Consider the following 21,890-nt stretch of genomic DNA (forward strand, 5'->3'; position numbering starts at 1 on the left):
TTAGGATGTGAGGTTTAATCGCCAAAAAGTAAAGTGAATCAAGTAGGTTTGTAAAAGTTATGTGGGGCCTTGAGTATGACACGTGGTTGGTTGTTATAGGGGGATTTTTTTTTTTTACATAAAAGGTATAAAATAACCGCTGGAGCTAAAAATGGATAGTATAAATTTTTTTGTGTAAATCTACTTTGAGACATTAGATTTACACAAAAATATATACACAACAGTTGGATGCTCTAAGCTCCTCGTCAAACTTGTTTAATAAATTATTGAAATTTTATACTTTCAAAGATTAAAGAATTTTAATAAAAAAACATAAACAAATATCAACAAGTGTACCAGTAAAGTCCAAACTTATATTTATGAACATAAAAGTCTACACGAGCTTATGTTCATGAGTCGAGCCCAACAATGCTCAGGATTATTTCATTTATTAATCAAGCCTATAAAATAAGCTCGAACTCAACTCATTTGCTTAGTCCAAACTATTTGTGAATGACTCGGCTTATTTGCATTTTGGAGCCTCACTAGATTAAGTTTTTGATAGTTATCGTCACTAAATTTTTCTTAATTTCTCTCTTAAAAATATTTTTTTTTCTTTCTTTCTTTATATCTTTAATGATAAATACCTTTCAAAAAATTTAATTTTCTTTTATAAACTACAATAATGTGCCAAATACTTGCATAAATAATCATTTTATACTTCCATCACTTTATAAATTTAAATGCATCCTTCTTATTCCATTTTAGTTTTCCTCTCATTTGGCCCAATTTCTCATTCTACAGGTATTTTTATTTTTTTAAAATGAGTATAAGTTTTATTTCATTGTTAAGAGCATCCGCAGTCCAATCGCCAAACCCATATTCCGCGAGTCAAGAGCCCAAAACACACCGCAGCGGACTAGCGGTAATTGGGCGGGCCCACAACGTCTCGCGGGTTGGTTTGCTGAATAGTGCGAGCCTGATTGCGGTATTTATTTTTTTTTTGCCAAAACAACGTCGTTTTGGGTCGAGCGGGTCCTTTTTTAAAAATATCAGCCTGGCAGATTGGTTTTTTGGAAAAAAACCCAAAAATGGGTTATTTTGAGCTTCTTTTTTTTTTTTAAAAAAAATAAAAATAAAATAAAACTTATTAAATAAAAAATATATTGATTAGGCACTCTTTGTTCAATTTTTTTTTGATTTCGGTCAAAAATAAATTTAAAAACCCTTTTTTTTTCTTTAAATTTGATTTTTTAAACTTTTTTTTGCTTTAATGTTTAAAAAACTGCCACAAACAGTGCATTTGGCCGTTAAGACACTGTTTGGCTCACACAAACAGTGCCTTAATGACTATAATTTTTTTTTAAAAAAAGTTTAAAATAATTTTTTTAAAACTTTTTTTATAACAAAAATAAAATAAAAAATTCATTTCTCTTCTATAAATACCCTAACTATTACAACATTCACCTCACATCTAACACATCTCTATTTATATTATTCAAGTTATTTCATCTTTTATTTTCTCAATCTTAACTATTATTTTAAAACTCAATCCAATTCCATGGATCTTTGACATCCATATTACTACAACACCCAATTCAACTTATTAAATGAAGAGTTGCCATTTGACGAAAATAATATCGATTTGTCTTCCCAGTCAAAACTACATTCTAATTATTATAGAGGAGAATCTCAATTTCATTCTTATCAACGATCCCAACCTTCTCATCAATATTGTAGTACCCTGTGCCATAATCAAGTTATTCCCAATTTTCCACACAACAAACGATTATCTGAATTCCAAATTGGTCAACGGCTGAAAATAAGGCTTTATGTTGGGCGTGGATATCCATTACCACCGATACGATTACGGGGATAGACCAAAGTACGAAGAAGTTATGGGAGCGAATCCTCGATAATTATGTACAATGTCTTGGTGTTCCAACTTCACGAAATCCAGGAGTTCTGATGAATCATTGGTTCACCATTTAACAAAAAATCAACAAATTTTCAGAGTGCATGACTAACATCAAAATGAATCACCCGCTTTGGCACTGATGATATTTTGAGTTATTTATTGTTTTAAATATAACTCGTAAAAATTTTAAACATTCGGATATTAATTTGTTGTTAATTTTTTCGTGTAGATTATAGCAGCTAAATGCCTCTTTCGTAGACAAACAATCGGTGAATTTAAGTTAGAAAGTTGTGGGCATATCTTGAAACGTAACAATAAATGACATTCACATTGTACCGAACAAGTAGGAAAAAAAGAAAAAAGAAAAAACAGCTGAAGAAAAGTTGATTTGACTTTGACATTAATGAATTTGTTAGGTACTCAATACCATCTACTTTATCAAGTCCTGTAGCCACGACAGATGGAGCTTAGATTGAAGAATCACCGCACATGGGCGAAAATTATTCACCTGATGTGGAAGAATATCAACAAGTACAATGATCAACAAGAAGAAAAGCAGCGAAGTAGCATCGAGGAAAAAATAATTTTGCATTCGAATTGCAAAATTCATTCATAACCAATTTTAATGATCTTAAATGCCGTTATGAGAGTCGTAAGGAGAAATTTAAGGATGCCTAAGTCGCACGAGAGATAAGAAAAGCGGAGAAAGAGAAGACGAGACAGTTAGAGATTGAGAAGAAAAAAAGAGCTGAAGAGAATGATATTATGTTAACAGAGCCAAAATTGGCTCTAACAGAAGCGGGGAAAGTTTGGATTATTGCACAACAACGTGAGATATTTGAATATATGCATTCACGGTCCACCTCAAGTTTCCCATAGGATTTGTAATCTTTAGGCTATTTATTTTCTTATTCCAATTCAGGATATTGTATTGTTTAATTTATTTTTAACTGTTTTGTTTAATTTATTTATTTTTAATCCATAATGAATAATGTATTGTTTAAAGTGACATTTTCAAATGAGCAAATTAGTCTTATTGCTGTTAGAAATATAGTTGTTACAAAAAAATAATAATAAATTTTTTTTTTTGGGAGCTCTTTTTTTTTTTTTTTTGAAAGATTACTCAGGTGGCTCTTGAAAAAACTAAAATGAGATTTTTTAAGAGGCAAAATCAGGACTGGCTGATGCTCCTGATGTGGATGCCCTAAAAATCATTGCCTTGTTTTAACGGGACAATAAAATTTTTACACAAGGATTTTTTATTTTTTATTTTTTATTTTATTTTTTTGTAAATAAAAACACCTATAATTAAAGGAGAATTAAACCTTTGTCATTTTATGAAGGGTAATTTACACAAACTTTTTCTATGATTTGCCATAATCATAGGGACTTCCCTTTCTGTTCAGAAATTACTCGGATCTCCTCTGAGAATGAAAATAATCTACACGGACCTCCCTTATGCGTGACAGACCACGCTAACGGAGCTAACAAAATTACTGAAATACCCTAAACTTTCAATGATAAATGACTTAAATATCCCAGTGTGTATGTATGTATGTATGTATATATAAAAATAAATTTTCCAATTTCAGAGGCAATAAGAGAGAACATAATAGGTCCGATGAACCACAATTCAAGCGTGGTTAGTTGATTTCAATCTAGTAAGTGATCAGAAAAGTACTGAAGCAACAAAGAATTTCAGTTTGGTCAAGAACTTCACAAGTTTCAGTTTGGGCATGTTTCAATCTGGTGAGATCGAACAACAATTTTAGAGACCCAATTCGAAAACACAGAACATCAATGGATTTCATTGGTTTCAATCTAATGGCAGGCATCCTCCGGCGTGTTATACATAATACGCGTGCACGCGCGCGCACACACACAAGCTTATAATGAGGAATGAGGAATACAACTCACAAAAATCAAAACACAAAGGTACACTCGATCACCACAGAACTCTATATATGTTAGATCTATACGTCGCCGCCACTACCATCACCACTCTTTCGGAACGGGATAATGGTCGCAGAGATTCCTCGTCAACATCGATCGAATTAATATAAAGAATTTGGAGACCGACTCGCTCCCCGTCGGGGTAAATCGTGTTGCGATGGATCAAACCTGGCTCCCTGGAATCGCTGATCAAAAGTGTGTCGTCAAAATCAAAGTCTTATGATACACCTACGGCTGCTTTAAGATTCTAAAGACTTCTCCGCGCGCGCACACACACATATATATATTCATGTACAATGATACACCATTCACCCAACCCACTTATCCTTCGGCCAATCCCCACCACAGCCGACCACCAACAGCCCCCATTTGGGTATGACTAAAATTAGATAATTGAGACTATATGATAGTGTATTTATAATTTGATTCAAATTCTTTGCTAGCATGTCTATATCATCATTTGGGAAGATTATATTTTTCATATTTGGCTCAGCCAGGTCTGTAAATATACTGTATACGTAATGGAGAAGATGAAGGTATTTTGGGAATTTTAACATCAGCATCTAAAATATAATATCAAGTATATAGACAAGGGTATTTTAGAAATTTTTATAAAACTAGTAGCTGACGTCATTAATTTTCGTCGCTGACTAACGTTAACTCTACCAAGAAGGAGGTTTATGTAGATTATTTTCATTCTTTGGAGAGGTCCTAATAATTTCCGAAACAATAGGAAATGTTCCTAATTATGACAAACCATTAGGAGGTTTGTGTAAATTACCCTTTTATAAATTTCCCTTTTTTCTTCGGAACAAACGCGCTCTCTCTATATGGCGAGACCATCGTCTCCAACACACTCTCGAGTCTCTCGTATACCCTCGTCAGTGTTTGCTCCCGTTTCCGTCTTCACTACCCTGTTCCCCCTTTATCTACCGCAAAAAAGTGATTGAGAAGGAGGAGGCTGCACAGTTATTGACTAAGGTACTCTTTTTTTTTTTTTTTTTTTTTTTTTTCTGTAAATCGTATAATCGGTTTTATTCATGTTTTCAATCTCCACATCCTTGTTGTTTCCAGTGTAAAAATCAAGTTAACATTTGCAATATTGTTGTGATATGAAAATAAAAAGATAAAAGAAGAAAAAAAGTGAAAAGAAGAGAGGAGGTTATTCTCGCATATATATTTTTTTTTTTCTTTGTAATTTTCTTTAAGTATTAATCGTGACATGCTATTAATTGCTTTTGTGTCTGTATTCTGTCGTCCATATTAGGTAAAATTTCTAGATTATATAATTCAAAATGTAGCTGGTTTATGGGAACAGTTGACAAATTTAGTATTTAGACTGAATGTCTAAGGCAAAAACTTGCACTTGTGTAGAAATTGGGTCCTGAAAAAAATCGTGTTAAATTTAGTTGAAATTGGTTTAAAATAAAAGGGTTTTGAAAAGGACTGTTTGTTGTTTGTTGAAGTTTGGATGAGAACTGACATTTTGGACCTACTCAGTTCTTGGTAAGAAAAATAGGTGTGCGGAAATTTAGTTAAAAGCCAAGGCAAATTCCATAGAAATGCATCAAAAACGTTAATTTCTAGTGGCTTTAGGCGCTGAATACTGATCTTGTTGAAATTTACAATTGCAGTGCTGTAACAGGGCCTGCTTGTATGGTGCCCAGTTCATCATGGATATGGGACTGTGATGTCATACTGAACACAAATTTTTTTATGACTAGTCCATCACTTTTTTTTTTTTGTTATCTTGAGCTTTGAATTTTTTCTTTTTTGGGCGGTGGATTGGATTGCTATGGAAATACCATGCAAGTAAAATCTGTAATATCTAACTTTAGGTCTCGATTTAGACACTCGTGTTAGATATATATTCTTTCTTTTTTTCACTGTTTTGGATTGAATTAGGTTTAGATATGTGACATGTCAAATTTTCACCTTGATCTATAATAAGTTAGGTTACAGAGATGCGTTAGTGACTCTTTTCCACTTTCCAGAGCTAAATCTATATGGATCCAACCCTTTCATTTTGTCCTTATATGACTGTGAGAGAATGATATTTTTGAACTTGCTTTAAATCTGATAATTTTTCGTGTTCAATACTCATGCTTGTAGAAGTAGTGAAATGTAAAAATGAGCAAGCATTCTTGCTGTCAATAACTTAAAATCAATATAAATTTAATCACTTATACTGAAACATCTTTAGGAGCTAAAGAAAAAAAAAACTTAAGAAATTTGGGGTCAAAGCAAGTTTATCGCTACATTTTGTGGGAACTGTGCAACAAATCCAGGCCTCCTACATTTGTATCTGTTACATGGTGTGTCCATTACACCCTTTGTCCGTATCATTCAGCAGCTGTTACGGTGATTTAAAACCTTAGTGTTTGCAAATGATTGTTGGCACTATGATGCCTTATTGGCAGGCCTTTCATTGAAGGTAGCCACCAACGATACCTCATCTACAGGTCCCTTTCCACTGAAGGTTCTGCAATTGCTTCCCATACAATTTGTCTTTATGTTAATATTGTTAGGCTTATAAACAAAATTGTGCCGTGTTAAAATTTTGAGAGCCTCACTCTCTTTCCTTTATTTATTTATTATTAATTAAGATTAGGCTAAAATTGGTTTTTTTATTTCATAACTCTTAAAATAGTTCTTGTAATACTTAAAAAGTTTTTTGCTGTTACCCATGTTCAAGTTATAGGGATTCTTAACACAATCAATAATTGGAGTAATGGAGGTTGAGGATTGGGCAAGTTCTTTTGGTGAAGTGAGTGACTCTGAGATTTCTGTGCGGGATGCTAATGATGAGGAACATTGCTATACATCTGGTGATATACCCAAGTTGCAATTTAGGTAAGATTTTCGAGGAATAAACTCTTTGGAATGTTTTTATAGTGGCGTGGTTATAAAACTTATTCTGTGTTGTTTTCCTCAGGAAAGACACATCTAAGGCTCGTTGGAACAATGCGTTGGGAATGGCTGAGGTTGTGGAGAAGAAGGGTAAAATGTGGACAACAACTGGGATAGTTCGTTGCAGCAAGACCTATTGCTCAATTGAAGAGACTTTGTAGGTGATGAGATTACTTTATGATTCCCAATTCTATTATCATTATTGGTTCAATATTATATTTTGAATGCATTTTATAAATATTAGTCAACTGTAGTGTATTGGTTCTATTATCTTTGATATGAAACTCCAATTGTTACGTCTATTGTAAATCAAGTATGGGGAACTTAGTTTATATTCATATATAACAATGAATTTTCAATATGTCTGACAGGTATCTGTTATTATCTTTTGTTTGTCCTTTCGATATAAGATTAATAACTTGTTTTGTGATATTTGGATTGCAATAGTCAAAGCTTTACATCTACATCCATGAAGGAAACTTTTTCAACACAAGCAACGGTAATTATGAGAATTACCAGTATCTATTGACTTATTTGTTACTCGATCTCAGAATAATATTTTATTACAGTGGTGTTATTCAGTCTGTTGTTCCAAGGTTGATTAAGCAGGAAGAATTAACTAGATTATTCTATTTTTTGTTAAATTGAACCTGGGGATGAAGGATTTCATAGAACCTTGAAGACTATTTTGGAAGGTGATGAATGAATCAAGAAAAATATTGGAACAATTAGTTGTTGTTAGACTTGTGTCGTTTTTATTATAAAATGATTCCATGTGGCCCAATTTATTACTATTTAATAAGAAAACTGACAGTATATGAGTCGGGCCTTTTCCAACTCTGATATGTATCCTACTAATCTTGGTTTATGTCTGTTAATGCACTTTAGACAAACTAAAAATGCATTAAGAAATTTTGTTCTTTGAATGTGTATAAGTTCCACCATTTAATGTAGGTTCCTTCCTACTTTTTATAGGAAGCAAATATTAATACGATGTTGATTCAAGAAAATAAATTCATTTTTTTTTTTTCTTCCAATTATTGTAATAAGCTGAATCTATAGAGATGGTAGATACCAAAAGTAAAGGATGGATCCCGTTGACGCATGAATGATTGTCTGACTTTGAGCCATGGGTTTGATCCATTCGGTCATGAATCGGCATGAATGAAAGAAAATGAAAACTTGTCGGCAAATACCTAGTATAAGTTCAACTTACTTGTTGATTTTATGCATAGAAATGTTAGAAAACCAAAACTGAAGGATCTAAAGAATTCTAGTTGCTTCAATTGACAAATGAAAGATTTTGATTTCCCTGAGCATCTCCCTTATTTTTCGTTCGGGAGAAAAAGTTTAAAGTGTTTTGGGCAAAAACTTCCTTTTTCGGCCAGTCCACGGTCATGGATTGCCATGAAAGAAAACAAAACAAAGCAAATACCAAATATGGTATATGTTTCAAATAAAGTTGTAGTTATGCTTTTTATGCGAGTAGTGTTTGGTATTTTCTGTAGGTTTTTGGCCGAAATAGGGGCATTGCACCTCTTGGATGATGATGGTACATCTCTTCCCCTAAAAGATATATATAAGAAGGTTGCAGAAGGAAAGAGTGGATGTTGCTGGGAGTCATTTGAGGTTTTTAGGCACTTGAAATCTCTTGGTTACATTATTGGGCGACATGGTATACCTTGGACTATGAAGGGTGTTAATTGTAAGCCGGTTTCTCTTCAAGACACGCCAGAAATCAATAGGATAATGGACACGGAATCTAATGACAATAGTTTTGTCTTTGAACTGTTCAACAAGATGCAGATTAATGAAGCGAGACCAGTTTTTGATGTTTATCTTCCTAACAGCAAATTTAAAAAGTCTTCTCCTGGCAATCCAAGTTTTATGGTATGCTTAACCAGGTAACCAATTTCAGTTTCTTCCATATGATGTTTCTGCTCTGCTGTAATATATTGGATCAGCCTAATGTTTACCCTCTACTTGATATAGCTTGAAAATTTGATACACTTGTAAATATATTGCTTTAGTATGAACCATGTTTTCTTACAATTTGTTATATAAACTATGTTGTCTCTAAACATGGAAAGATTATCAGTGAAAAAAAATTATTCAACAAGCATGTCTTAGGCTGTCAATAAGCCATGGTTCATTTGGGGGAAAAAAAAAACTTATTATATATATATATTTTTGAGCTTTTACCAGTCAATCCACATATTTTAATTTGTCATTGAAGATGCATGTGTCTTGTGCACTGAGAAGCATGTGATGACCAAGTCTCTCTCTCTCTCTTATAATTTCTTCTTGGGGATTTTTGGCCATGGGAATGATCTTGGCGGCCATTAGAGAGACCATTTTAGTCACTTCAATTGTTTCTTTCATTTTTTTCCTCGTGTATATCAATGTCTTTCATGTCAAATATTCTCAAATTGATGATGACTTGCTTCCTATTGTAGTGGTCATCTGCCATCCAAATTGGAAATTGAAGACCTTGAGAGACAATGCAACGGCATTCCTTTGAAGTTTTGTCATGTTGAGCATGGACGTGTCAGTTTCTTCTCCTTCAAGAGAGTGGAACTCCCTATCCTTCCATGACTTTCTTGTACGGATAGAATGTAAGTTTTGAATGAGAATAATTACATTCAATGTCATGACATAATTGGAGTTGCAAGTTTATAGATCCTGACATCTAGAAGTAAAACTTATATTAAACACATGATCGTAATGTTTGATATAGATGGAAATCAGTTTTACAGTGTGTACATGAATAGCTATCTATTTATGTCTTCACATTTTTTTCTTTTTGGATCATGCACAATTGTTATTTGTTATATGACTTATTTTTGGTTTTCTGTTCTTTCAATATTAATTGGAATAATTATTAGTTTCGACTTTTGACTCCTGAGGGAGGGAACTAGAAGCCAAGCAATTTTGTCCCAATTATTGACTTCTATCTTCTGTGCGTTATTTCTGTAATCAAAGTTTGACAATAGAAACCATCATCAAAATCACAAAGATAGGTTTTGTGGTATGTAAATACTATTCAATTTAATTAATATTTGCCTGTTGGAAGAAGGATCGATTATTAGGTATGGTTGGTGAGCTAAAGTTGATTATTTGAACCTTATGCTTTGTTTTTTTGTTTTTTGTTTTTTTTTTCTCTGGACATTTGACTTTAGATATTATGATAAAATTAATAAATTTTCGTTTGAGATGAGTTGGCATAACGGTGTTATTCATGTTCTAGAACTAGGAGACTTAAATTGACTGGACTGTAAATTTTAACATGAACAAATCTAAAGAATAAGAAAGCACAATTCTTATCACTTCCCATTAAAAAGTACATAGTAGTGCATTTGGTCATGGTCTGACCACCAAGCAGAAAGTGATGCTCTCTTGCAAACAAATACACGCAGGGATGTATGCATGTATATACACATACAATCCTGTTTACATCGATGAAAATTTTATCAGCTGACTACTAACTGTTGTATGCTTCAAGTATAAAATCGATCAGATTACAGTAATTTTTGATTGTTGGATTATGGAGAATGCTCATATCTGAATAATGCGTTTATCCCTCAATGACAAAACCAACCTATCCTGTCTAGTGATGTGAGCAATGAAAGAATCCAACTCAAAGCGAGAAACTCCATCTTCTTCTGTAGACCGTCTGATGGCTCTACCCAGTTCCTCAGCCCTCTCTCTCGTTTCATTTCCTTCTTTTGATTCCATCAATCTTTTCACAGCTTTTTTTTTTTATGGTTGATGAAGTCGCCAACTTCTCCCGGTGTGCCCATTCCGGGACAACCAGACCAACTCTCAGTATTTGTGTTACCAACATTGCATTCCTTGGTTGGTCAGAGTGCATTGGTCAGGCTGCTATAGGCACTCCCATAGTAATACTCTCCATGCATGAATTCCATCCACAATGACTCATGAATCCACCAGTTGATGGATGCCTCAAGATTTCTAGTTGAGGTGCCCAATCTCTCACCACCATTCCAACTCCTTCAATTCTCTCTTTGTACCCTTCGGGCAGTTCAATTCCATTAACTTCCCCAGCAAAGATGTCTCCTTTATCTGCATCTCTCAATACCCAGCTGAACTTCTGTTTGCTCTGTTCTAGCCTGAAGGCAAGCTCTTTGATCTGTTCATCTTCTACTAAAGCAGTTGTTCCAAAAGAAACATATATTACAGATTTTGGATCTTGTTTATCGAGCAACTCCAAACGTTGATACACGGACGGATCTGGAAGTAATTTCCCTGATTCAACAGAGAGTTTGAGATTGGGGTCCATAGGAGTGGGAGCGGGTCGACACCCAAGCATGCATGCCAGTATCTTGAAGAAGATCCAAAACATATTTCCTTTGAGATAAGGAAATTCCACGACGGGATCTAGCAACCTCAATTCCAAGAAAATATCGAAGGGGACCTAAGTCCTTCACGTCAAAGGATTTTTGAAAATGAAGTTTCAGCTGAGCAATCCCTGAAACATTATCACATGTGATAATGATATCATCCACATATACTAATAACATAATGCAGCGACCATCATAGTGATGTCAAATAAAGCCAGTATGGTCTGAGTGGCAGTGCACAAAGCCCATGCCCATGGATAGAACATCGCTGAAATGTCTAAACCAAGCTAGAAGATTGCTTCAGACCCTAAAGAGACTTCCGTAGCCGACAGACTTTCCCAGCATACTCCCCCTCAGCCCGAAATCCAGGGGCATCTGTGCTGTCTATCTGAACATTTGTTCTCAAAGATTTTCACCAGGTTCGCTGGTGCAATTGCCCATTGCTTCTTGTTTCCAGTCATTTGCTCATTTGCTAGTAGATCAATGTAAGTACCTTCCATCAATTTGCACGAGTTATAGATATCTCCAGATCCAAGTTTCAGAAGATCATATTGAGGAACTGCAAAGTTTATCAACTCGAAGGTAACACATCCTTCCACGGAGGATGGTAGGCCTTCTGGTTCTGCTTCTACTTGGAATGGTTTTCCCATGGCTTCCCATTGGTTGAAGAAATGAGTGAGATTACTACAATTCTTCTGGCTGTTGGGGATATTTCATGTAAGAGTGCAGCAACCGGTTGGCGGAGATGCAAGGAGGCTTCGAAGCATGGCAGAAGATGTGCAGGGAACTTAATGGAGGAGTTAGGGTTGGGAGTAGGAGAGAGAAAAGGAGGGGTTGGGAAATCGTGGAAATGGATTTTGGCAACATCAAGAGGATTCAGGCTGTTGGCACGAAGTTTGGCCTGGCGGTTGTGGGTAGATGAGGCAGGAGAGTTTGAGGAGCAGGTTGAGATGGCTATGTGCCGGAAGAGGCACCATGACTACAACCACTTGATCTTGTTTGGAACCAGTTACGTCCTCACTTTGATGTTGGTGGTGGTTAGACATTGATGAAATTTTGGAAGAGGTTTCTTGGTCTCCTCTCTAAATCAGTTGGTTCTTTATGTAAGTTAGAAGAGGTTTCTTGGTCTCCTCTCTAAATCAGTTGGTTCTTTATGTAAGTTAATAGATTTACCGTAACAGAACCATAAACTTTAGGAATTCCTCATAATTAAATTGTAGTAGTAGTCAGTTATGTCTCTATTTTATGTATGTCGTGATGCATACAAGTTTTAGATGTATTATCCATCAAAATAGAAAATAAAAAAGAAAAAGTTGAGCAACTTCAAACAGACCTCTTTGCTCGGGAGCTTCTGCGAAGTTGCGGACTTTTCTATTAGAGAATTTTTTAAGGAGGACAAGTCCATGGATGGAATCAATAGTCAATTGATGCACTAAGTGTTAGAAATGTTACATTCTCGTTTTCGAGTTTTTTCCTTGGTGGGTGCTCGGAAACATTCCAAAATTTTGAAGATCAAAGAGGTTATACTCTGGAATGTTGCTTAGGTAATTTGGCAATTTGTTATTTGAGTTGATTATCCTTTTTTACTCGGCAAGAAATAAAGGGTGGTTGTGGGGGAATTTACATAACGGATGGACGCGGCAGGGGAGGCAATTGCTTCCGGTCTAGTTTTTTGATGAAGAAAGGTTGGAAAATGGTGAGTGAATCACGCGTGTTACATCTGACGATTCACATTACTCACACGTATAATTGTGCCCACGTGTGAGTGATGAGGATCGTTGAATACTGAATAAGATCCAAACTCTAGAAAATGATGGCTTGACTGTAACTTACTTAAAAATTTGAAGATCAAAGCATATGGCTTTTTTATTCTGTTCAGGAAAATACTAACATGTAAAAATAGTGAAAAAGAATATTAATTTATTTCAGTCCTAGTCCATTTAAAGAGGTGACTGAGTTATTCCTTCACTTTCCCTACCCTAATGTAAGTGTCTTGCCATGATTCCCTTGATGCCTAACCAAATTTGAGAATTTGAAAACTCAGGACTCTCACTTAGAATGTATGATATGTAAGAATAAATTCGATATTAGGATTCAAATGTAATCTGTTTCGGTCTCAACGAATTGGTGAAATATAAAACCGAACCGATTCGTGAGAAAATTCAATCCTTACCTATTCGATCGGTATAATATTGGATTGGACCGTGTTGGTACAATGGATTGTGCTTTTCTCAAACGACCCAATATTATTATTTTTTAATTATGACCCAATAGATAAATTTTCAAATTATCAACATTAATAATCTGTAACAAATTTAATTAATGGTAACACTCCTCTAACAGCCTCAATTTAAATTTAACAAAACATCAACCTGCCAATCTATCATCAAAACAATCTCAATGGACACACAAGACATGTTCATAGGATAATTAAATACATGGACGGAAGGAAGTTTTAAATGGGTGGTAAGTGTTCGAACAGACGTAAAATACAGGAGATGAAGTACCGCCAATTTGGAGGTATTCAATCTTCTATACTCAATTTTTTTTTAAAGGTGTAATATATTTAAAATATTGTGTTTGTCTTGTAAATTAACATGATGGAACACGAAGAAAAAGAGATTTGCCGAATAAAAAGACAAAAAAACATGGAACTTAATAACTTTGATGAACACCTCAGCTGTAGACCACTACAATTTGCTACCGTCTCCACTAGAAACTACTAATACAACAATTATTTCATTCATCAACTAAGTTTTGCAATCATGATTTCCTTGACAAATTAAAAAGATAAAAAAACATGGAACTTAATAACTTTGATGAACACTTCAGCTGTAGACTACTACAATTTGCTACCGTCTCCACTAGAAACTACTAATACAACAATTATTTCATTCATCAACTAAGTTTTGCAATCATGATTTCCTTGACAAATTATCAAACTTAGCTATGATCTGGTGATATGAGCAATGAAAGAATCCAACTCCATGCGTGACACACCGCCTTCCTCCACCGACCGCTTGACAGCGCCACTCATTTCCACCACCCTCTTCCTCATATCATCTCCTTCTTTTGATGCCATCAATCTTTTCACAGCTGTTTCAATAGTTGATGAGCTTACCAACTCCTTGCGATGTGCCCAATCCTTGACCACTAAGCCAACCTTGAGTAACTTTGTTACGAGCATAGTGTGCATCGGCTGGTCTGAATGCATAGGCCATGCTGCAATTGGCACCCCCATACTGATGCTCTCCATGCATGAATTCCAACCACAGTGACTCATGAACCCTCCTGTTGATTCGTGTCCGAGAATTTGCAATTGAGGTGCCCAATCTCTCACCACCATTCCCTTTCCTTCCACTCTTTCTTCAAACCCTTTTGGCAATTGAGCTCTTCTTGTTTCTCCCACAAACACATCTCCTTTATCCGCATCTCTCAATACCCAAATAAACTTCTGCTCGCTTCGTTCCAGTCCAATCGCGAGCTCTTTGATTTGTTCATCACTCAATGAAGTTGTCGTCCCAAAAGACACAAATATCACCGAGTTTGGGACCTGTTTGTCCAGCCATTCCAAGCATTTGTGGCGTTGATCACTTGGCTTCTTTTCATCACATACTTCCACCGGATTGAATGGTCCAATAGCCCATTGCTTCATGTTTTGGGTAATCTCTTCTCTTGCAAGTAAATCAATAAATACCCTTTCTCCTTCTATTGCCTTGCATGAGTTGTATAAATAACCAGAGCTGAAGTTCCAGCAATTAACCTGGGTGTGAATAAATTCCACGAACTCTGGAGTGTAACAGCCTTCCTCGGAGGGAAGGTCTTGGAGTATTTTGGCATCAACTGGGAAGGATTTTCCCATTATTTCCCAGAAGTGGAAGAAAGTAAAGAAAGCCGAGACACTATGGAACATGTAGGACTCAGCGTTTGGGATACAAGTGACATCCTGAACAACAGAAGACATCAGGGAGTCATGAATGATGATAACTCGTTTTGCAGTGGAGGAGAGCGCGCGAAAAATGGCGGCAGTGGGTTGGCGAAGCTGTGTTGAGGCTTCCAATAATGGTTGGAGATGGGAGGGAAATTGAATGTTGGCATTGGGGTTGGGAGGAGGAGAGATAAAAGCAGGGGTTGACAACTCATGGAAATGGATGTTGGCGTTGTCGAGAGGGTTCCAACCATGGACGCGAAGCTTGGCTTGGCGGATGTGGGTGGTGGTGCAGACATAGTGGACCGGCATGTCATAGGCGGAGATGAGTCGGGAGAGTTGAAGGAGCTGGTTGAGATGGCCTTGTGCTGGAAGAGGGACCATTACTACAACAACTTGGGCTTCTTTTAGGCCATTTTGGTCATCCATGGAAGAGTTCTTGCTTGCTAAGACTAGAGAGTGGTGTTGTGAATTAAGGCCAATAACAGGTATATAAGCAGGGACTACCAGGAATTGCTTTTCTTCATCCTGTTGGATATTGTAGAATATATTAAGTAAAAAGAATCAAGTACACGACCACGACCTGAGTGGTATATGAGGAGGGTGATGCAAATTATGGTATAGAAATGTCAACATTTCCAAAATTCGTGAAGAATCTAGTCTTCATTCAAATATCACGTTTTAGAAGTAACCACTGTTTTTTGTTTTTTGTTTTTTTTGGGTGGTCATGGAAACTTTATCCCCATGTGTCGTTGTCATGTAAACTTTATAAACGAGATATATATATATATATATATATATATATATATATATATATGTAAAAGTAAATTTGTCCTAACTTTGGGAGATCAAGTGCATGCACGTGCTTACATATAACTTTAGCTTTTTTGATGGACAATGCTTCTGTCCCGGTTGGATATCCACCTGGTGAGGTTGTTCAATCAATTTAAAATAAGTGTTCAAAAATAAGTTAAAATTAAGTTTGATATTACTTGATTATCGGGTTTAATTTGTTACTCTAACATTCTATTTTTGAGCGGTGCTATAAGTAGGAGTGGTAAATTACGACACGCTAATACGACTCGAATACGAAACGAGATAAACGGGTTTAAGTTGACCTTAAACAGGTTCGGATTATAAATAGATTGACACGATTAACCCGTTTACTTAATCGTGTCGGGTTAGGGTTGAGTGTTTCAACTTGTGTAACTCGATACACGTTTAACTTAACATGTCATAATATGTTACCTGTTTAAATTCAATTACAATGGACAGTTAAGTCATTTTAACATAAATCTTGACTAAACCTTATGATTTTATTTCTCATTTTGAATATTTGGGTTAATTGTAACCATTTTTTTCTTGTATTTATTATTTAATTGAATATTAAATATCTCGTTTTAATAAACAAGTTATTAAATGGTTTAATAAACAGGTCGGATTAGTTTAGGGTTTAGGGTTTAGGGTTTAGGGTAAAATAATTGTAATTAGTATTCGTGATGCATTGTTGTATTAGATCGAGATCCAAAGGTTCGTTCTGGATCTAACTACAAAATTTTTTGACACGATTATTAAATGGTTCAGATTTGGGTTTTCCTGTTTAGTAGAATACTCTTACGTCGACGCGACACGATTATAACTCATATATATGAATTGCCACCTTTAGCGACACCAAACGACCACTGTTCACCCGACACCTATTGATTCCTCGTACATGACTGGTCAACGCGCCAATTTTTCCTTTCTTCTTCATCGTGATCCAAATTGGCGGCCCTAGGTCTCCTAATCAACGCAGAAGTCCAACCTGCCGGCCCAGAGCCGTAAACTTTAGGAATTCCTCATAATTAAATTGCAGTAGTCTATTTATGTCTCTATTTTATATATGTCTTGATGCATTCTAGTTTTAGATGTATTAATTGTCCATCAAAATAGAAATAAAAAAGAAAAAGTTGGGCAACTTCAAACAGACCTCTTTGCTCGGGAGCTTCTGCGAAGTTGCGGACTTTCCTATTAGTATTATTTTAGCGAGTCCATAGACTTTTCTAAGGAGGACAAGTCCATGGATGGAACACTAAGTGTTAGACACGTCACATTCTAGTGTTCAAGTTTTTTGATGAAGAAAGGTTGGAAAATGGTGAGTGAATTGAATACTGTATAAGATCCGGACTCTAGAAAATGATGATTGACGGTAACTTACTTGAAAATTTGAAGATCAAAGCATATAGGTTTTTATTTTGTTTAGGAAAATACTAACATGTGAAAATAGTGAAAGATAATATTAATCTATTTCGGTCCTACTTCATTTAAAGAGGTGAGTGAGTTATTCCTTCACTTCTCCTGCCCTAATGTAAGTATCTTGTCATGATTCCCTTAATACCTAATCAAATTTGAGAATCTGAAAACTCATACATAGGAGGGCATTCACTTAAAATGTATGATATGTAGGAATAAACTAGATGTTAGGATTCAAATGTAATCTATTTCGGTCCCATTGAATTGGTGAAATGTAAAACTGAACCGATTCGTGAGAACTTAATCGTTACCTATTTGATCCGCAGATTGGATCGGGTTGGTACAACGGATTGTGTTTTTCCCAAACAACCCAATATTGTCATTTTTTAATTATGACCCAGTAAATAAATTTTCAAATTATCAACATTAATAATCTGTAACAAATTTAGTTAACGATCCTCAATTTAATTTAACTAAACATCAACCTGCCAACCTATCATCAAAACAATCTCAATAGACACAAGACATGTTCACAGGATAATACATGGACGGAAGGAAGTTTTAAATGGGAAACTTTGTGGTAAGTGTTGGAACAGATGTATAATACAGGTGATGAAGTACCGCCAATTTGGAGGTATTCAATCTTCTATACTCAAAAAAATTTTGGGTGTCCAAATACTTACGAAGTGGTTTGTGAATTAATTTATGCGCATATGTGCTAGTAATTTTTTTTGGCGATTCCTCTCATGTTTGTGAGTTCGTAAGTTATTCTTTTGGTAGAACTGGACTTTGGATCACTGGACCTTTAAAACAGTTTGATACTGGTAGATTATGGTACTAATTATACTTGGTACCAAATAGGCATGTTGATATTTCGAAATGATCCTATTGCTGCCCTAATCTCAATTCCTGAAGAATCTAGTCTCCATACATATATATATATATATCCATTTTTTGTTGTCATGCGAACTTTATCTTTTATAAATGATACGTAAATAAATTTGTCCCAACTTTGGGAGATCAAGTTCATGGGCATATAACTTCAGCTTTTTGAAAGGCTGTTTTGTGTTTTTGTTTTTTTCCTTTCAGCTTTTTGAAAAGCTGTTTTGTGTTTTGTTTTTTTTTTTCCCGTTCCTTATTGTTGTAATATATTTAAAATATTGTGTTTGTCTTGTAAATTAACATGATGGAACACGAAGAAGAAAAAGAGATTTACCGAATAAAAAGATAAAAAAACATGGAACTTAATAACTTTGATGAACACTTAAGCTGTAGACTACTACAATTTGCTAGTGTCTCCACTAGAAACTACTAGTACAACAATTATTTCATTCGTCAACTAAGTTTTGCAATCATGATTTCCCTGACAAATTATCAAACTTAGCTATGATCTGGTGATATGAGCCATGAAAGAATCCAACTCCATGCGTGACACACCGCCTTCCTCCACCGACCGCTTGACAGCGCCACTCATTTCCACAACTCTCTTCCTCATATCATCTCCTTCCTTCGATGCCATCAATCTTTTCACAGCTGTTTCAACCGTTGATGAGCTTACCAACTCCTGGCGGCGTGCCCAATCCTTGACCACTAGGCCAACCTTGAGTATGTTTGTTACGAGCATAGTTTGCATCGGCTGGTCTGAATGCATAGGCCATGCCGCAATTGGCACCCCCATACTGATGCTCTCCAAGCATGAATTCCAACCACAGTGACTCATGAACCCTCCTGTTGATTCGTGTCCTAGAATTTGCAATTGAGGTGCCCAATCTCTCACCACCATTCCCTTTCCTTCCACTCTTTCTTCAAACCCTTTTGGCAGTTGAGGTCTTCTTGTTTCTCCCACAAGCACGTCTCCTTTATCCGCATCTCTCAATACCCAAATAAACTTCTGCTCGCTTCGTTCCAGTCCAATCGCGAGCTCTTTGATTTGTTCATCACTCAATGAAGTTAACGTCCCAAAAGACACAAATATCACCGAGTTTGGGACCTGTTTGTCCAGCCATTCCAAGCATTTGTGGCGTTGATCACTTGGCTTCTTTTCATCACATACTTCCACCGGATTGAATGGTCCAAAAGCCCATTGCTTCATGTTTTGGGTAATCTCTTCTCTTGCAAGTAAATCAATAAATACCCCTTCTCCTTCTATTGCCTTGCATGAGTTGTATAAATAACCAGAGCTGAAGTTCCAGTAATTAACCTGGGTGTGAACAAATTCCGCGATCTCTGGAGTTACACAGCCTTCCTGGGAGGGAAGGTCTTGGAGTATTTTGGCATCAACTGGGAAGGGTTTTCCCATTTTTTCCCAGAAGTATAAGAAAGTAGAGAAAGCCGAGAGACTATGGAACATGTAGGACTCAGCGTTTGGGATACATGTGATATCCTGAACAACAGAAGCCATCATGGAGTCATGAATGATGATAACTCGTTTTGCAGTGGAGGAGAGCGCGTGAAAAATGGCGGCAATGGGTTGGCGAAACTGTGTTATGGCTTCAAATAATGGATGGAGATGGGAGGGATATTGAATGGAGGCATTGGGGTTGGGAGGAGGACAGATAAAAGCAGGGGTTGACAACTCATGGAAATGGATGTTGGCGTTGTCCAGAGGGTTCCAACCATGGACGCGAAGCTTGGCTTGGCGGATGTGGGTGGTGGTGCAGACATAGTGGACCGGTATGTTGTAGGAGGAGATGAGTCGGGAGAGTTGGAGTAGCTGGTTGAGATGGCTTTGTAATGGAAGAGGGACCATTACTACAACAACTTGGGCTTCTTTGAGACCATTTTGGTCATCCATGGAAGAGTTCTTGCTAAGACTAGAGAGTAGTGCTGTGAATTAAGACCAATAACAGGCATATAAATAGGTGTTCTGAAACAAAGGATCAAATAAGAATTTATAAGAATAAGAGAAAAATTAAATGACAAAAAAAATAAAATAACACACATACAAATGACAAATCTTATGCTTGCTGATCAAGTATATATCTCGCTACACATGGGGCGGCTGACACTAAAGAAGCTTCTCAACCACAGCATGCTGATTACCCACTTTGGATGTAAAATTTTTAAGATTTTAATTTATATTTATTTCTATCATTTTTATTTGTAAAAAATTGATATTTAGGAATATTGGGTTTTGGATTTGGAGATTTGTAAATTATGTATAGTTGATATATATATATATATATATAGCGTTTGAAAAGAGATATGAAAGAAAGAGAGCAATTGCCGAAATGAGGGGAAGGTAGGGAAGAAAAAAAGAAAAAGATAAGGTAAAGAAAGTAGGTGGCGGGGTCCACTTTAGATTCATTGATATCATTATATATATTGAGTGATTGTGTTCACTAAGTCAGTCTTCAGAGAGAAATATTGAGGAAACAGATAGACAGAGAGAGCCGTGGGTCACAGAGAGAGTGCCGGAGTTGGGACTTTGATATATTCAGTGAAAAAAATTATTTTTTCTTTAGATGACTTTGGTGATTTTATTTTAAATAATTTATTAATTTTTATTTTACTTAAATTGTATATATATATATATATATATATATTTTCTTTTTTATTCAAAATTAAATGTATATTTTGTGAAGTTAATTTTTATGAAATTTTTTGTAATTCTTGTTATGATTTTTTTTAGGGACTTTCCTTTCTAACCATTCTCCAATTTCAGGTACCGAGAATCCTTGAGAAATTCTAGTTGCGGGTTTACGGAGGAGCTGTGTTGCGGGATTTATTTTATTTAATTAGAAAATTTTATATATATATTTGAAAAAATTGATTTTGGTATTAATAAATGATATATTTTTTTTATGATCTGAGTATGTTGAAATATTTTAATTTAATGAGATTGTGGATTTTATTGAAATTTTCGAGTAGTTACATTGGAGGACAAGCTGATGAAGTAATGGGTGATGTAATACAGACTGGGATGTCAATTTGTTTTGAGCCACAATATTCAACAGTAGTAGGGACGATCAGGAATTGCTTTTCTTTATCCTTTTGGATATTGTAGAATAGATCGTAAAAAGAATCAAATACGTGACCAAGACTGGAGCGGTATATGGTGTGAGGAGGGTGATGCAAATCATGGTATTGAAAGCTGTGAGTCATTCCTTCCCTTTTCGCTAGGACCGCTACCTAATCCATTAAGTCTCGTGGAGAAGTTCTCTTTATCAACATAACTGATGACACTCACTCACTAATTAGGGTTGCAAATAAGTTGAGTTGTTTATAAAGTTGCTCCAGGCTCAGTTCGCTATATATATATATATTATATAATAAGTGACACATTAAAAAACATAAATTAGCATAGCTCGAACCCAAGACTTTGGCATGAAAGAATATAACTACTAACACTCTTACCAGACTACCACTAATCCACTTTGTGTCTTCAAAATACAACATTGATTAATATATACTAATATATATATACTAAATAGATTATCAAAGACAATTTTAACAGAATCAATAACTATGCTACAATTTTTTTAGAAATGATAATTATTTTAAATTAATAATTTACATATTAAAAGTTAGCTACCACAAGAATAATATCAAATAAACTAATATTGGAGAATCATCATCATGTTATCTAAAGCTAAACACCACAATTTTG

General features: G+C 35.4%; 3 protein-coding genes and 1 pseudogene across 5 annotated transcripts; 1 reads left to right on the top strand and 3 right to left on the bottom strand.

Moving 5' to 3' along the window:
- Window positions 1-4,668: 4,668 nt before the first annotated feature.
- Window positions 4,669-21,088, top strand: LOC132291581 (uncharacterized). Of its 3 annotated transcripts, XM_059790291.1 has the most exons (6): window positions 4,669-4,831; window positions 6,546-6,703; window positions 6,786-6,917; window positions 8,269-8,664; window positions 9,217-9,375; window positions 20,946-21,088. In XM_059790291.1, the coding sequence occupies exons 2-5, from the start codon at window positions 6,582-6,584 to the stop codon at window positions 9,353-9,355; spliced, it is 789 nt and encodes a 262-aa protein (XP_059646274.1). In that variant the 5' UTR covers window positions 4,669-4,831; window positions 6,546-6,581; the 3' UTR covers window positions 9,356-9,375; window positions 20,946-21,088. The 3 variants fall into 3 exon arrangements, with proteins under 3 accessions (XP_059646274.1, XP_059646273.1, XP_059646272.1); XM_059790290.1 differs by lacking the exon at window positions 20,946-21,088 and having other exon boundaries at window positions 6,552-6,703; window positions 9,217-9,617; XM_059790289.1 differs by lacking the exon at window positions 20,946-21,088 and having other exon boundaries at window positions 4,670-4,831; window positions 9,217-9,617.
- LOC132291617 (zeatin O-glucosyltransferase-like) lies at window positions 10,096-12,188 on the bottom strand (annotated as a pseudogene).
- Window positions 13,766-15,621, bottom strand: LOC132291565 (zeatin O-glucosyltransferase-like). The gene has a single exon (XM_059790288.1). It carries the CDS (start codon window positions 15,476-15,478, stop codon window positions 14,069-14,071), a length of 1,410 nt encoding a protein of 469 aa, XP_059646271.1. The 5' UTR covers window positions 15,479-15,621; the 3' UTR covers window positions 13,766-14,068.
- LOC132291549 (zeatin O-glucosyltransferase-like) lies at window positions 18,493-20,330 on the bottom strand. Its single transcript, XM_059790287.1, has one exon. The coding sequence runs from the start codon at window positions 20,073-20,075 to the stop codon at window positions 18,666-18,668; it is 1,410 nt and encodes a 469-aa protein (XP_059646270.1). The 5' UTR covers window positions 20,076-20,330; the 3' UTR covers window positions 18,493-18,665.
- Window positions 21,089-21,890: the final 802 nt, after the last annotated feature.

Source organism: Cornus florida, unplaced genomic scaffold (genome assembly GCF_030987335.1).
Source record: "Cornus florida cultivar Cherokee Brave unplaced genomic scaffold, ASM3098733v1 CherokeeBrave_3.0.0_Hap2_Chr02, whole genome shotgun sequence".
NCBI lineage: Eukaryota > Viridiplantae > Streptophyta > Magnoliopsida > Cornales > Cornaceae > Cornus > Cornus florida.

What these genes read in the sequence shown, in the direction of transcription:
- LOC132291549 (XM_059790287.1), bottom strand. Translation starts at nt 20,075, where the DNA reads ATGGATGACCAAAATGGTCTCAAAGAAGCCCAAGTTGTTGTAGTAATG.
- LOC132291565 (XM_059790288.1), bottom strand. Translation starts at nt 15,478, where the DNA reads ATGGATGACCAAAATGGCCTAAAAGAAGCCCAAGTTGTTGTAGTAATG.
- LOC132291581 (XM_059790291.1), top strand. Translation starts at nt 6,582, where the DNA reads ATGGAGGTTGAGGATTGGGCAAGTTCTTTTGGTGAAGTGAGTGACTCT. An exon ending in ATACCCAAGTTGCAATTTAG is followed by an intron (nt 6,704 to 6,785) that starts GTAAGATTTTCG and finishes TGTTTTCCTCAG; the next exon opens with GAAAGACACATCTAAGGCTC. An exon ending in TGCTCAATTGAAGAGACTTT is followed by an intron (nt 6,918 to 8,268) that starts GTAGGTGATGAG and finishes TATTTTCTGTAG; the next exon opens with GTTTTTGGCCGAAATAGGGG.